At 35.9% G+C, this 17,766-nt stretch overlaps 1 protein-coding gene across 4 annotated transcripts in view; it reads left to right on the top strand.

The window, feature by feature from the left end:
• Positions 1-17,766, top strand: part of LOC131079641 (transcription initiation factor TFIID subunit 2) — a 139,473-nt gene that overhangs the window by 9,148 nt on the left and 112,559 nt on the right. For 3 of the 4 annotated variants that reach the window (XM_058017647.2, XM_058017645.2, XM_058017646.2), the window contains exons 2-10: positions 887-1,241; positions 1,362-1,507; positions 1,664-1,730; positions 4,560-4,759; positions 4,865-5,018; positions 5,154-5,238; positions 5,326-5,417; positions 15,872-15,997; positions 16,093-16,146. In XM_058017647.2, the coding sequence (XP_057873630.2) occupies positions 887-1,241; positions 1,362-1,507; positions 1,664-1,730; positions 4,560-4,759; positions 4,865-5,018; positions 5,154-5,238; positions 5,326-5,417; positions 15,872-15,997; positions 16,093-16,146 (1,279 nt within the window). Of the gene's footprint in view, positions 1-886; positions 1,242-1,344; positions 1,508-1,663; positions 1,731-4,559; positions 4,760-4,864; positions 5,019-5,153; positions 5,239-5,325; positions 5,418-15,871; positions 15,998-16,092; positions 16,147-17,766 lie in introns of those variants that run through there. The other variant, XM_058017648.2, reaches the window with a different exon arrangement.

The raw sequence follows: 17,766 nt of genomic DNA, 5'->3' as shown, positions 1-17,766 counted from the left end.
TAAGTGATATGCAAATATCATTTTCCAACTTGGGAGACTTGTGGAAATACTGCATGTAACTTGCAGCCACTTAGAAACATACAATAGTCACTACAGGTAACCTTGCGCCATACAGAATACCTGTAGGAGCCACTGAACAATTGCAAATAGCTCAATGAACACCTGTATCAGGTGCTACAGGTCATAGGCAGCCAAATATAACACCTGTAGAAGCCTGCACTAATCCTGTAGCAACCAGCACAATACCCGTGGCAGCTTATACAATACTGTAGCTGCTTCAGCAACACTTTTAGAATTGTTACAAACGGTGTACAAATGATCCTGCGATATGTAGCTGACTTTGGAACCTTCTCAGTTGTGCACTTCTGGTTTTTGATCAATGTGATAGGAAATCCAGTTAAATGTGTGAAACCAAGATTATTTTCTTGTTAACTCATATAGTCTACAAGTTGTGGGGTATTATCATCTGTCTGCTACCTACTACATTGGTGCACTATTGAGCAGTTTTCAATATTTATATAATATTGGTGTGACTGCACTATGTGGTCTTCAAATTGATTTTTTGGCAGGTGTATTCTTTGTGGCTGCTTTAGACTTCCGAAGCTTAACTCCATGCTGAATATTTGAGGCAGATGAAACAAACAAATATTAAATCTAACCATCCTACAAATAAGCAATTTATAAATTTTGTTTCATGTATGCATAAATTAATTTTCTGAGTTTCTTTTACATGAACAAAATCTGAGAGATTTATCTCCAAAATGGAATTATTGCTTTCATGTCTGTGTTTTTCAATGTGCTTGTTGAACAAATTATGACCTTGCGTGATTTGTTTGTTTCTTTGAGATCTACTTATGCAGTTGTGTGCTTTTCATCTTTTTTCCAGGCATACAGAACTCAAAGTTGTGGTTCCAGAGAATGGAATTATCGGATTGTATGCAAATGGGATGAATATTGATAATATCTTTGTGAATGGACTGCCTGTGCATTTTACCCTTTGTCCTCAGCATGTGTATAGCAAAGAAGAAAGAAAGTGGCTGTCAATTACCTGTATTGATGCTGCTGAAGCTGCCGGTTCAGTGTATTTCTCATCTTTAGAGAGAGAGATGGCTCCAGATTTGCTTATAAATTGCTTTATTTCATTATCTTCTGAAAATGGTATACATAATCTTGTTGATACCGAGGAAGTTGGGAAAATAGAGAGCAATCACAATGATGCTAATAGCATATCCCAACAAGAGGTGAAAATCCAACATCTGTCGACTGCTTATGTTTTTATCTGATAGATGCTGTCAAAGTAAATATTTTCCTTGAGGTTCACTAGTGTGGTGGTTTCTCATGTAGGTTAATATTGAATGCAGAATGTCAGATTGGTTCGCATTGAATATTGGCTAGAGAAACCCGAAGTAGGTGTTCATTTTATGGGTAGTACCCTCCATACAAATAATCAGATAAGGCGTGCACGCTGTTGGTTTCCATGTGTTGACTGTAGTCTGCAACGGTGCTGGTAATAAATTTAATCATATGCGAATTGCTATTGACAAATTGGTTTTGGGATTGGTTCTGTTTATAAGGTTTCTTTGAAGCAAACTCACATGTTTTGTTAAGCGATTTCACTCACACCAAGATTATATATTTATATGTTAGTGTCTTGGGTTTTCAGCTTTGATCTGGAGTTTACTGTGGATTCTAAGTATGTTGCAATTAGCAATGGCACTCTTCTATATCAGGTAGGGTGCATCCTTTCTTGAATGAGGATAGTTATGTACAATTATTTTTTCTTGTGTTGTTTTTGTAAATTGTTTTTAGGATCACACCCCAATACTTACTTTTTTTAAGGACATTAATATGAATGGTCAAGCGATATTCACTTATTTGTTTCTCATTCACATATGCATTTCTCAGTTTAAGTATGTTCAACTGAGGAGTGGTTGATTTTTGTATGTAATTTCTTGATTTAATATTGATTTCAACAGATGATCAATGAGAATGGAGAAAGATAGAAAGCTGAGATAAGACGTGAGGGATTGCATTTTTGTGTATCTTATATTAATAATAGTAACAGTTAATGCATAACTAAAAGGAAAAAACATGTATTAGATTCTGCAGGCATCAAGAGTTAATGTCAAGCATAATGAACCAGATATGCATAGCAAGCAAACAACAAAACTCAAGGGACAGGGATATCCTTAACAGATTTGTAGATTTTGACCATCAATCAGACATGCTACTATTGTCTATCTAATGTCCCCTTTTTGTGATTGCCCTAGTTTCTGCCCTAAATCACAATTGCCAAGTAAAACAAGAAATGGAATTGGGTTAGTGATATCATTTACCTGATTGAGACCCTGCAAACAGGTTAGAAAACATAATTCATAAAATAGATTTTCTTAATTAGGAACATCAAGAGCATAGATCTTTCCTACTATGTTGGAGACACTAATTTAATCATAAGATATCTCTAATCTATTTGGAGAAACTCAATCATAGGGGAGCTAGAATAAGGTGACTTGATAAGGTGCCCTAGAGATTTTTTACCCTAGGCCCAATAGTGGATATACCCTAGGCCCAATGACAAGTCCTTTTTTTTCAATCACTTGTTTTTCAAAAATGTATTTTTTCTTGATTGTGACATACCCATCCCTTGGACAGCCAGGATGTCCCCAGCCATGCCTTGAAGTCCCTTGAAAATCAAACATACATCCCTGCGACGTTTCTAACTCTTCTGCAAATTGATGATGGCAGGGGGTCTCTGAAATGCCTCGTACAGGAGATGGGTTCTGAAAACACAAGGGATGCATCACTGGGATACATAGTATTGTTAAGCTATAAATAAAACAAATCACATGTAATAATAAATATCACAAAAAGCTGCACAATTGAAAATCAAACATACATCCCTGCGACGTTTCTAACTCTTCTGCAAATTGATGATGGCTGGGGTCTCTGAAATGCCTCGTACAGGAGATGGGTTCTGAAAACACAAGGGATGCATCACTGGGATACATAGTATTGTTAAGCTATAAATAAAACAAATCACATGTAATAATAAATATCACAAAAAGCTGCACAAAGTATGAAAGAAGGAAAGAGCAAAAAGGACAAAGGGCGAAAGTTTTGGGCTAAATTTCTAAAGGGCTTTCAAAATTTGAAAACTATTATTTAATTATCATTTATGCACCATGTAGTATGCATTGTGCAATGTAATGCAATCAGTGATATCAATATAACTAAAAATTTCTATATTCAACAATTCATGGGCTAAACTCTCATTTTTTTTGCTCGCTCTCTCCCTTTCTCCATTTTTCTACGTTTTTTGAAAAGCTAAACAATGGGCTAAACAATGCATGCAATTGAATATATAAAATCAAAATCAGTTTCATTATCTCAAAGAGTGTATGTTATAGTAAGGGCATTGCCCTTGCTACAAGAGATGATTTCATCTTTCTCCTGATGAAAGGGCCTTTACAGCATTTATGCTTCACAACCTTTTGTTGCCAATTTACTATTTAATTCCCTCCCCCTATCTTGCTCCCATTAAAACTTGTTCTCAATGATCAGTGAACACTCGTATTCTCAGTCTCGACTCTCAACGACATTCATTTGTCACCCAGAATTGCACTTATTCAGCAATCATTATCATCTGTTTGCTAGCCATAAATAAAATAAAATAAAGTAAAAATAAATAAAATAAAATTAACTAGCCATAACAACGCTGAAGCCAAAGATTCAAAACTTAAAAATGCCTTAGCAGATTGTATCCCACAAAATCATAGTTATTATATGATGAATATCATTCGAGCCCTAAAGCTCCTCGCTTCTCTTGGACTCTAAATCAGTTGGATCATCCAACCATCCCCAAACTGATACTGGTTGCATGCCTTGATACCAACTGTCCATGGTCATTCAGGCTTGACATCCTGTTGGCTAATGGACCTTCTTTGTATTCAAATGCATTGCTTTACATGAGATGCATCATATCAAGGGAGATACAGGCAAAAACTCATACGTGAATAAGCGTTGATTCATGCACTCAAGATGGAATCCAACTAAAGAAAGGAATCTTTGATTTTATAACTCTCGGTATGTATCCATCCCAAGAATAGTGCTGTATGATGAACATGGCAACAAATGAGAGCTCCATCAATTATGACAACATGCTCCATTCATTCCAATGTTTTCCCAAGCACTCCATGAGAAAGATGGACAATTATATTGACGAGTGAGGACTGTAACTCTCAGTGTTGACCTTTTTCCATAACTTCCTTATTCAATGCCATTACAACAATATTCTCTTTCAAACACCTCATGGACATCCAAATACCCCATTCCTAGAATGTTGGAGACACATTCTGCAAAGGTTTGGAAGTTGAATATTGCAATAAATCCCAACATTGGTATTGTAGCATAACATTACTGTTGAATTTCAAATTATGTTGGGGCATAAAGTGCTAAAATTCTAATCCATTTATTGTTTGTATTGTGGATGAGGTTTGAGATCCCCAATTTCATATCTTGGTGTTTCTTTTAAATATTTCATGATTGATTTTATCATACAGGTCATTGGCAAAGATGATCCACGGAGTAAAACATATGTGTACTGTGTGAACATTCCTGTCAATCCGCAATTCATAACATTGGCTGTTGCCCCCTTTGAGGTGCATCCAGATCGTCATAATGTGACTATTTCTCATATGTCAATGCCCTCAAATCTTTTAAAGCTGCAATGCACTGTTAACTTCTTCCACAATGTTTTCAGGTTTGTATATCAAGTTTGTTAACAGTGTGCTTGTTAGACTTCTTTTTTCTTTTTCTTTCAATTTAGTAGATGGATGCGAAGTTGAGAATAATTGATATGACACAGTTACTATGAGGAGTATCTTGAAGCACCCTTTCCTTTTGGATCATATAAGCAAGTTTTCATTGATTCTGAAGTTGCATCAGCATCCAGCTTTGTTGGCGCTTCAATGTCCATTTTCAGTTCCCATATATTGTTTGATGAGCGTGTTATTGATCAGGTAACTATATTTTGATATCAATTAATTTTGAGGTACTGGTACTAATTCTTGCTATTATCTGTTTCAGCTGTTCCTTTTTAAACTGTTACTCTTGATAAAATCTATTCTCCGTTTCATTTCATTTCATTTGTGTAGGTTATTAGCACCAGAATCAAACTGGCTCATGCCTTAGCACGGCAATGGTTTGGGATTTTTATTACTCCTGAGACAGCAACTGATGGTATATAACTCTTAAGCCGACAAAGTGACTTCAAAATTGCTTCAATTCAATGGCACTTAGATATTATAACACACATAATGCATGCAGGGTGGTTGCTAGATGGCCTTGCTGGTTTTCTTACTGATATCTTTATCAAGCGTTACTTGGGGAACAATGAAGCCCGGTACCGTCGCTACAAGGTTCCTTACATCTATTCTGAACTTTGATGGAATGAAAAAATACCTGGTCATTTGCTTGTGATTGTGGCATTAGCTGATCTCAAGAATATATTTGTAGCATGTACACATAAGGCACAATATTATATTATCTGAAATTATTTTTTGTTTGTGTTGCAATTTGTCTGTCAAATTGAATGTTTTTGCACGACTGTACAACCATCCAATGAGACTGTTTTGCTGGAAAGTTGGAAAACAATTCTTATTTGGTTGATACTTAGTGTCTGGGTAAGGGTACATTTGGATATCGCCTCTTTAGTCATTATTATTCATCCTTCAAATGGTTGGCTCAAATTCTCTTAGGAGAAGTTTACAAATTTCATTCTTTTAAGTTTTATCATATATTTATAATGAAAGTGTTACAATAATAGTCATTCTTGTGTAAAAAAACTATCGTCAATATTACTTTGCTGCCTGCAATTTAAAATGCATGGCTTTTCTGTAAAATACCCTACTGACTTTTTCCAAAGTTTTGACTATTTTCTCCTCAATGCTGCTGACCTCACTCATGTAGTTATTTATCAGAGAAAAATATCCAGAAATAATAGAAACCTGCAAAAGATATACACAAAATAATATGTTCATTGTTTTTGTTCAATAACACAATGCATATTTATAGGCTTCACAAACCCTTTTTTATAAGAAACTTTATAAACAGCCTCCCTAAATATATTTAGTTGTTTTAAGAACTCAATTCGTACCACTATTATATAACCTATATAACAAACCTAACAAATAATTATTATATGCATCTTATGATGCAATATTCCTAACACCCCCCATATTGCATCATTCTCCAAATGGGGATAAGTGCACCAATAATACTTGATGATCACGTTCTATAGTTAATCATAAGGTATGAGTAGGGACATACACATCTACTTGTGACAAGCAATAGTGGAACTAGGCTCACTATGCTCGCCATACTTTCATCCAAGGATAGGGACAAACACATTTACCCATGGAACCAAGGATAGGGACTAGCACATCTATCCATGGTCTTACATCAAGTTTGGATAGGGACACATGCATCTATCCAACACCAAAGTTATGATCAGGGACACACACATCTGGTCACAATAACTATGATTGGGGACAAACACATCCAATCATAATCACCAACTCTTGTGATTAGGGACAAACACTTCCAATCACTTACACCATCTTGTGAATGGGGACAAACACATCCTTTCACAAACAACCAAGAATTATGATTGGGTACATAGACATCCAACCACAACATAAAAAGCTTGAGAACCATGTCCTCAATGTCGCAAATGCAACCACCATTATAGATCCTTGCCACTATGATCACAAATGATATGAGAGGGTTGCCGCTGTCTCTTGGAAACCGATCTTGGCTTTAGTCATTTCGGCACAAATGGTTTTGTCATTAATGCAGTTTCACGACCCCTTTGCTAGTGACTGAGGAGAGGTCGCTGAATGTCCTCCAGCCTCATGTGCCTCCATCCTCCAATTGATTTGCTACTTATCAGATTTGGCTTTGAGGTTCAGTTTTAGAATCCCCCCCTCAAGATGGACATTGCAGACAAGCGATAGTGCATCCAATTACAATTGAGACAATTTTTATATTTTGACACATCTACATTAAAGATTCTTGAAAATTAACCCTATTCAAAATAACACAACTTGACTTTTAGATTGTGATAAAGTATCTCCTTAATTTAACTAAGCTGAAAGGTGTCGGCCTCTGCCAATAATGCACATTGACAATAAGACTTTTAACACATTTATGTTATTGAAATACCATTATATATACAATTGATTCAAATAATACTACCACCGTGAATCTATGAAAAGTTAACTTATGTGCAGCATAACAATCTAGATACAACTTTGAATGAAATAATATGAAAATCTTAGCCATTTAGACACAAAGAAGACCAAGAATGTGCTCTTTTCTCACTGATTGCATGCATATATTGTGGTATTTTGAATTCTATATTTAATTATTTCTAGATTAGGGCAGTATGAACAGTATACCATATTAAAATTTAGGATTTGCATGCCAATTCTTCTACAAGTGCTGGCTCCATGCTAACAAGTGTAGTTTTCTTCAGGTTCTAATCGCTATGCTGTCCATTAATTCCCTCTTACATCTTGCCAATAGCTTATCGCTATTGTAATATTGTAATGTCTCTTCTACACTTTCTCCAACTGCTTTAATCTTGAAACTTACCAAAATCTAAAATTGAAATGATGATTTCTTTCTTATTGCCTCTAGACACCTTTATACATATTTCACCTTGATTAGAGTATGGAATAAAACTACACTTGTGAGAGATTAACTTGAATTTATGACTTAGAATTTGAATCTCTTTAGATGATAGTGATAAAACATTCACATGGCAATCACATCACGTCCATCTTCCACTTCAAACTGCTCACACAATATTCAGAATCATTTCAAATAATTTCTGAGTTTTGTTCTATTTGTTCTCATCTTTCTAGAACATTTTGAATTTTGAATTTTTCTTCAGTATCGAGGAAGATAACACAATTTTACTGAACAGATAGTGGAAGAATTTTTTTAGACACCCAGCTCTGATACAATGAGAGAAAAATGGGCAGAAATAATAGAAGCCTGCAAAAAATTTACACGAAATAATATGTTCTGTTCTTCATTGTTTTCGTTCAATAACACATTGCATATTTATAGGATTCACAAATCCTATTTTATATGAAACTTCATAAACAACCTCCCTAGATATATTGAGTTGTTTTAACAACTCAATTCGTACCACTGTTATATAACCTATTTAACAAGCCTAACAAATAATTATTATATGCATCCTATGATGCATTATTCCTAACAATATATGATGCATATTTGTCTTATGAATTTCAGATTTCATAGTTCATTGTATAGTGTATCTAAGATAATTAACAATAGCAATGACAAGCAAACATAATAGTCACTGTTGTTTAAACCATAAGTGTCTTAATATAAACATCTGCTGGAAAATACAAAAATAGGCTAATAGGTCTGACCTTTATTGATAAAGATAAATTTGCACAGGTTCATTGAGATAATATACAGATATTCAAGTGTGATAGCAGAAACAATATCATGGAGGACATGGTCAGTTGATATACATTGCTTAATATTTGAACAGCAGATACTTAATACATTAATATGCACTGTTTGGGCATTAGAATGTCTTCATGTCCAAGCTCTCAGCAAGGTTTGAACACCAACCCAAGATAAAATGCAAAGAATGTCTGATATACCCAGCGTAGCATGCACAAAATCCCCTTTTTGAGCAGACCTGAAGCAGATTAGTCCCCACAACCTCCATCACTTCCTCATGGGCTTGGATAAGATTACATGGCCAGCTAAAGCAACGATATTCCTGAGGAAAGCGGCTAAGATGGTGGCTTTTTTTCAATAGCTTGCCTCCTTAAGGTTTGCCTTCCCATGCTAAAAATAATAGATATTGGTGGCCAGCAAATGAATGAATCACTGTTTATGAATGTTCCCCTGCTCAGCTGAAAACTAGACAATCGGCCAGAAAAGAGAAAATGTCGTCTCATTTCTCCAATATCACCTTCATAATGCACCAGCAGAGCCGACCAAGCTAAATAAATCATTATTTAATAACTTTGCCAGCAGCATCCAGCTACTAGGACAGCCTTGACTTCCACTTTTTAAATTCACTAATACTTCCAGCAGTAACCATATGGAGATTCGACCAGCAAAAAGTCTACATATTTCAAGTAGAGTAGCTGGAAACTCCCGTGTCCCTCCCTGGGTGCGCATATCCCTGTATACATAATGGATACGTATCTGCTACAGCCCGGATACACGTCGGATACTGCAACCATGCATGCCCAAAAAACCTTGATTTCCAACTGTGCAAAATACTATATAATTTGAATTTTTCAAAATTTGACGTTAATCTTCTTAAATTTAATTTAAAAAAACTTCATTCATGCAATTAATTTTTTTTTTTGGTATAAACAAAACCTACATCAAATGAGAATTATCTTCCAATGCAACTCCATTTTGCATATTGTAAATTGTTAAATCAACATATGATTATCTATGTAGCAATTATGTGTCTATATTGCTTTTGAAGTAATGAAAATCTCCTTTAATGACTTAGAAAATTGTGTTAAATATGTGTGTTTTTGATGAATGTCGTATCCAGTCGTATGTGAAAATCAGAGATTCACTGGTAAAATATGCTTATTTATTACTGAAGGAAAGAGATACATTTATAGGCATATAAAATACTTGTAGATATTTAATACCCCAACTAACTACCTACACACTACAAAAGACATTTAAGATGCCAACTAACTAAATACATTATTTACCATTAACAAAATATAGAAATATTATTCTAACACCCTCCCTTAATGGTCAATCTATCAAAAAGACCAAGTTGCCCCCTAAATTTTGCAAACTTATCCGGGCTCAAAGACTTGGTGAGAATATCCGTAGTTTGATCCACTGTGGGAACATATTGCAACTGAACTGATCCGTCTTCTACCAGCTTGCGGATGTAGTGACAATGAAGCTTGACATGCTTGGTGCGTTCATGGAAGATTGGATTTTTAGCTAGTTTGAGCACCCCTTGTTATCAGTGTACAAGGAGAAGGATGTGCTTGCGGCATCTGCATGTCAGAGAGCATCCTCCAGAGCCAAACTGCCTCATATGCGGCCTTGACTGTTCCTCGGTATTCGACTTCGGTCGATGAAAGAGCCACAACCTGTTGCTTCTTGCTGCTCCAAGTGATGACACCTGTGCCCAAATTGAATACGTACCTATGGATTTTTTGTCATCCATTGATCCTACCCAATCTGAGTCAGTATAACCAATGAGCTTTGGATTGTTGCAACTGCCACAGTCTGAAGTGCCTTTCACATATCACAGCACTCGCTTCGCTGCAATCCAACGATCAGCTTTTGGGGCCGTCATGAAGCGAGAGATGTAGTTGACGACAAAATTGATGTCAGGGCTTGTGGCAGTGAGGTAGATGAGGCTGCCTACTAGTTGTCTAAATTCGGTTTCATCTACTGCAGGTGAATCAGACTTGGCTGATAACTTCAGCCCTTTTTCCATAGGTGTGGAAGCAGGTTTACAATCCTGCATTCAAAACTTGTCAAGCAAACTGCGGGCATACTTGGACTGTGAAATAAATATATTGTCATCAGTCTATCACACTTCAACACCTAAGCAATAATGGAGAAGCCCCAAATCTTTCATGTCAAAAGCTTGGCACAAGTCCTATTTGATGGCTGTAATCAAATGTGCTAAATTGCCAGTAATGATCAAGTCATCCACGTAGACAACAAGAAAAAGGATATCATCATCGGAGAGTGACATATGGATTAGTGTCAGAGGGACTGCGCTGAAAACCATGTTCAACCAAATGCTGATCAATCTTGAAGTACCAAGCTTCAGGCCATAGAGGGCTTTTACCAATCTGCAAACCTAATGTTCCTTACCAGGAACGTTGAAGCTAGGAGGTTGAGTCATATAAACTTCTTCTTGCTACTCATCGCTGAGGAATGCACTCATATCGTCCATCTGGTGAAGTTTCCATCCAAACTGAGCTGCAATGGCGAGAAGAAGACGAATTGTGCTCATCTTGGCAATAGGAGCAAAAGTCTCCTCGTAGTCAATGCCCTCCCGCTGTGTAAATCCCCAAGCAACCAATCTGGCCTTTTACTTATCCAAAGTACCATCTGCATGATACTTGACTTTATAAACCCATTTACAATAGATAGGTTTCTTCCCAGGAGGCAGATCAGAAAGAACCCAAGTGTTACTCTTCAGAAGACTATGATATTTTGTCTCCATAGCCTTTTCCCACTCAGGAATGCCTTTAGCCTCGGAATATGTCTGGGGTTCATGGATGCTATGGATGTTGGCCATAAGTGCAAAGTTGACTATATTCTGCTGCTTTTGCTTTCGGCGAACTAATCTATCCTCAAGAAGCTCATCATCACGAAGATCTCCTATTGTCTTGGCCTACCATTTAGGCCTGAGGGTAGAAGTACCAACATCTGGCATTGGAGGAACAACATCCATTGGAGTTTCCGGAACAAAGTCATTTGGATGTGAATCCTGTGAAAAATCAGGTGGTGCTGGATTGGTAGATTCCTCATCTTCAGAGCCGGAATGCTCTGAAGACCTCCCATCACGAGAACCAAGAGGAAGACGAACACCAACATCAGAAGTCTTCACAGACAGAGTCGCAGGACTAGTAGTAGTAGAAGGCATAAATGGACCAGTAAGCCTTGTGGTTATTGCTGTAACTAGTAAACATAAGTGTTTGGCTCTTTGAATCCAGCTTAGCACTCTTGGCGTCTAGAATCCATACATGAGCAATAGAACCGAAGACTTTCAAATGGCCCACTTTAGGCTTGCGTCCTGACTAGGCTTCTTCAAGAGTCTTCTTCTTAACGACATGTGTAGGTGACCGTTTCAGGAGGTAGACTACAGTGTAAACTACTTCAGCAAGTAGACATCAAGAAAAATTAAATTTCTGAGTGAATCTGGATAGTGCCTTTACTAGCAACTGTGTACTCTTCTCCTCCTCTGAAGATTATTGAATTCGAGAATGGTTCAAATTTCGTGAACCAATCCTGACGATGAGTAAAATGCCGCGAAGCCCTTGAATCAATATACCAGGTAGAAGATTGTACTGGATTTGTTGTTCTTTTGGCCATAAAAGCGTAGAAAGCAGGTTCTTTTTGCTCAGAGTGTTTAGCGACATTTGCCTTTGGTTGAGACCCTCCTACTTCTTTTGTTCAGAAGCCAATTGAATTCGACACGCGGCCTTCATGTGACCAAAGTTATGACAATAATTGCATTGATTGATTGATTGTTGTTGTTGTTGTCTTCTTGAGAAGAACCAGAGCCTTTCGACTGAGAAGATGGTAGCCTTCCCTTTGTTCTTAGCAGAAGATTTGGTAGAGAACACTTGCTCGATGGAGGTGGAATTGGTACTACTTCCAAACTGTTGTCACCACCGATCTTGCTGTAAAAGATTGTTACAAAGATCGAGAAACTTCAAATTGACGTCAGTGGAAGTGATATTGAGCGTTTCAATGAAATGCTCATAAGATTTGGGCAAACTCTTCAGAGTGATGACCATTTCCTCTTTCTCCATTGTGCGACCAATCGCCTCAAGTTGATCATGGATGTCCTTGATCTTTGCCAAGTGATCCTGCAAAGGTGTCCTCTCGTCCGTCATAATCGAAAAGAGCATGTTCTTCAAAAAGAATACTTTGCTCTTGTCAGAGGTTTCATGGAGACTCTTCAAATGATCCCATATCTCCTTCGTAGTTTTTCCGGACGGTACCTGAGGTAGCTGCTCATCGGTAATGGAGAGTTTAATGAGCATGACGGCTTCCCGATTGCGCTCATCCCATTTGTCCTGATCTTTTCCGACAGTAGTTGGACGTGAAGACATGCCCAAAACAATTGCATCAAGACATCGACACTCAAAAATTGTCAGCATGCGTTGCTTCTAGGTGTTGTAGTTGCGGTTGTTGAATTTTTGGCTACTTTCGAGCATAATGTTTGTCAGAGATGCCATCACGTACCCTGAGGTTGAACTAGTGAAGGCACAAATTCCCAATGCACGAAAAACAGATGGAAACAGAGGGTTTTTTATTTTTGAAAAAGGTTCTACATGTCGGATTCTAAGGTAGAAACTAAAACCTAAAAAATAAATTGAATGAATGATTCAATAATCGGATAATCTATTCAACAATATACAAGCGTATATAAAGAGATTACAAGGACGACGTTCTAAATTAAGAACAAGTCGTTTAAAGTGAACTACTAAAAAGCTAAACGCTAAATAAAGCTTAAAAGCTAATTAACTAAAAAGAAAAAAGCTAAATGCTAAATAAAGCCTAAAAGCTAATTAACTAAAAAGCTAAATGACCATTAAACAAGGAACTAAATATAGGTGACTAAAATATAATTAAATATTCTAATAAAACCTTAGCATGGTTTTCAAGGTAGAAATTTTTCAGAAGACCCAAAAAAATCTGAAAGCAACCCAAAAGAGTTTTCGAAAAACCCACCAAGAATCTGCAATCAAAATAATTTTTCGATTGGAAATGAAGGGTGAAAACCTAGCTGAAGTTGTAGAATCCCTAGACGTAGAAAAAGTACGGAGGGTTCGGAAAAACCCTAGGCGCAGTTGCCAAAAACAACCCTAGCCGAAGTTGTAGAATCCCTAGACGTAGAAAAAGTACGGAGGGTTTGGAAAAACCCTAGGCACAGTCGCCAAAAACAGAGATTCAGAAGAATCCGAGCTCGTGCACAAGAATCTAGAGGAGATTTCTCGCGAAAAAAATTGCAGGCTGTCGAAAATAACACAGGAAATGACATCGCCACAAACCTGAAGGATTCTGTGTGGGTGCAGGTCGAGGGCAAAAATAAACCTTGGAACACGAAACAAATACACACTAAAAAAGCGCGAAATATGAAGAGGAAATTGTGCGAAAATTAGAGATGTCGTGCCCTAGCTGCCCAAAAACGCAAAAAAGCTAGTCGCGGCATAAAAAAGAACAGAATCAGACGCGAAATGGCGAGGCGAAAGTAATTTCCGTCGCTCAAGAATACAGATGGGATTTCAGACGCCCAAAAAAAGCTTAACAGAGGTTGCAAAATGTGCAGAGTGAATAGATGGTTGAGACTAAAAACGTGAAAAAGGAATCACATTAAAACCCATAGGCATACGAATAGACACAAGCACCAAACAAGTAGTAGAAAACCCTAGTCGGGTTTTTAAAAAAAGTACGAAAAAATTCTTTACGAAAATTTCTCACTAAATAAAAATTTAGGATAAAAAAATCTTTCGAATTTTTTTTGTTTTTGCCTGCGCTCTGATACCATGTAAAAATCAGAGATTCACTGGTAAAATATGCTTATCTATTACTGAAGGAAAGAGATACATTTATAGGCATATAAAATACTGTAGATATTTAATATGCCAACTAACTTCGTACACACTACAAAAGACATTTAAGATGTCAACTAACTAAATACATTATTGACCATTAATAGAATAAAGAAATATTATTCTAACACCGTATCCATATTGGGGGTCTTAAAAAATGGCCGTATCCATATCTGATACTGTATCCGTGTCCATGCAACTTTGATTTCAAGCATGGTGGTGGTAGAAAATGTACAATCAATGAGAAGGCAATAATCCAAATCGAGCTCCAAAGCAAATATGAGTAAACCTCCAATATGGTGCACGAGAAAGCGAACTTCAAACCCTTTTCTGAAGCTTATCAAACTCACTGAAAATTTGTCTTTTGAAGGCTTCATAAATTTTGCAAAAATACCTCAATCGTTGAAACAATGTGAGATTGCTAAGTGAAAATCTCCAACAGCTGACTAGGGTTGATTAGTTTCACTACTGAAACCGGCAATCCTTTAGGGTTTTCATCCTAGGGTTTCGAGCTTGAAAGAAGCCTCAAAATCAACAAGAGAAATATTACAAGCATATCACAAATGATTCTCTCATCACTCTTTTAATAACAATCTGGAGAAGATTCTCCAAACACATTTCAAATTTCCCGCATTTTTTAATAGCCCGTAGAAATATAAGTAATTTTATTAAATTCTTTCTAAAAGATAACCACTAGAGTCACCTATATAGCTTAGTATTGTAATTATTCTTATGACCCTTCTAATTAATTAAAATTAGTCATCGTTTATTTATTCCTGACAACTGTTTTTTTATCATTTAATTATTCTAAGGTCACATAAAAAGGGGACATTACATTTCATCATGATAAATCAAAACATTAAAAAAAATCATGTAAGATATTTACTAGGTTCATTGATCAGTCATGTTGACTATAATATTTCATGTCCAGTAATTCACACGTGGAAATTTTAGAAGCACTTGTTTGAATTTGGTTTCCTGGCAAACACTTGGCAACTTATAGGAAAATATTTTTCTAACACTTCAATGAATCACTAGTGCATCATATCGAGCTCCCTTGAATAGTTTAATATCTTATGTGCAGGAGGCAGAGGTTTGTCAATGAGAAGACAAGCTTATTTTTATTTAATCAAGTACACTTATTTTGTACTTGCTGTGGCTGAGCTCTATTTTTTTTTCCTTACCGACTAAATGAAGTTGTAGTTGTAAATCCACAATACTAAAGAAGATAGGTTTCTAAATGAGATTTGCAGATTTTGATACATTACACATTTTGTTTCAATTTATTTATGCTATGGAGCATCACTGTTTGCAAGTTTCTAATGCTTGTAATGCGCTTAGTGATTTTGGTTTTGTACAGTTGTGTTCTATTTTGAATTTTAGACTACCGACAATCATAATTTTCACTTATTTTTATTGTAAGTTTAGTCAGTCGTCCTCATAAAATGACAAGTTTTTTGATGCAGGCAAATGAGGAAGTTTGTAAAGCTGATGTGGAAGGATCTACTGCTCTTTGCTCATCTGCAGCTGCAGCTGATTTATATGAAACACAGACTATTGGTGTTTTGGGAAAACTGCGCTCATGGAAGGCTGTATGTGATTATTATTTTGAGCTTCTGTTGGGATTCTAATATTTGTATCCTTCTTTCTTCTGCTTGTTTAGGTTCTTTTCTTTGTGTAAAATCAGGTTGCTATTCTTCAGATGCTAGAGAAGCAAATGGGTCCAGAGAATTTTCGGAAGGTAGCGAAATCTTATTGTTCTAGTGGTTGATTGATTTACTTTTTAATGTAATTTCTGAATTCTTTTTAAACTGAAAATCTACATTACAATAATTTGTTGGCATTTAATTTTTAATTAATGCTATGAGTATGGATATTCTCTTATGTAGTCTGTGACACTGTTTTATTTATTTAGACTGGAAATTTGGAAGCATTATACAGAGAAAGAAAAAGAAACACTCCTATCTTTGCAACTTCTCAAGTTTTTAGCAGTTTTGTATGTTGTTTGTATTTAAGCTCTGCATTATCTTGGTCTGTCGGTTTGTGGATATTCTCTTATCTAGCATGTTGACATTGTTATATTTAAATTTTATTTAGATTGGAAATTTGGAAGCATTATACCGAGAAAGAAAGACTCCCCATCTTTGCAAATTCTTACTCCCTAATTGGCTGTTAATCTTTGTTATAGAAAAATTGTATAGAGATCAACATGCCAGGATTGCAGTAGTTTTATGGTTCCTTTGGATTTAAGCTGTACATTCTGCTGGTGTCTGTTTTGTGGTTATTGTGAGAAAGCTCGTTACATTGTCCCAGTGTCAAAACTTGAGAGTATAACAGAATCAGTTTGTATGTTGATGCTTACACTCATAAACCAAATGACTTGGACATACATATTTTAAAGTGTATCCAATGCATATATTTATTTATCTAAAGCAATTTTTCCTTGAGTTGGCTGTTTTAATTTGTGTTGCTACAGCATGATTTTGGTCATTTATTTAGGTGCTACATGACTGCTAGTTTTATGCTGAGCTACACTTGGAGTTCTTAAAATATGATAGATTAGAATTATAGATTAATCTGTTTGAAAATTTCATTCTAAGTTAAGATAGAGCACTGCATTTTAATGAATTATATTTTCATAAAATTTATTTTATATATATTGTAGATTAAGCTGCTAGAAACTTTCATTATAAATTAATTTAGATTGGTGCGTTTTAATGAACTTATGTTTATATAATTTATTCTATACAAGGCTAATTTTTGGAGATGTCTTAATTTTAACCTTGATTGATTGGGCTTTTGGTTTGTACCTGAAATCTTGAAATAAATTGGGTTATGGTAAGTGGACCTTAAGGGTATCATGGAAGTCATTTTAATGTTGACGTGTACATTTTTGTGAGACAAAGATCGACAATGTGTAGTGTAGACATGAATTCATGAAATAAATTGGGTTATGGGAACCACATCTTGAGTGTATCATGGAAGTCATTTTAACGTTGACATGTACACTTTTATAAGACAATTCCACAACATGCATGTTGTAGAGAGCATCTTATGCATATGTGAGCTGCATGCTTTTCTCATCTAAAACAAATGGATATAAGTTGGCTGTATGAGTGGATTGGTAAAAGGATGGTTTTAAAATTTTAATGAATTGTTTGTGAGCCAATCCTGACAATGAAATATTTTTTGCCAGTTACGGATTAATTTAAGCAATTGTAATTTGTCACTATAAATTGATATAAGTTTGTGCATTGTAATCAGATAAAAAATACCACTATGGAGTTGATGTAATATTTCAACAATTTTTGAAGATGTTTGACCTGGAGTTGTATGGTTGTTGGTTTGGTTTTGAATTTTC

Source organism: Cryptomeria japonica, chromosome 10 (genome assembly GCF_030272615.1).
Source record: "Cryptomeria japonica chromosome 10, Sugi_1.0, whole genome shotgun sequence".
NCBI lineage: Eukaryota > Viridiplantae > Streptophyta > Pinopsida > Cupressales > Cupressaceae > Cryptomeria > Cryptomeria japonica.
Note: the sequence above shows the minus strand (reverse complement) of the source record. Positions and strands in the feature narration are given on the sequence as shown.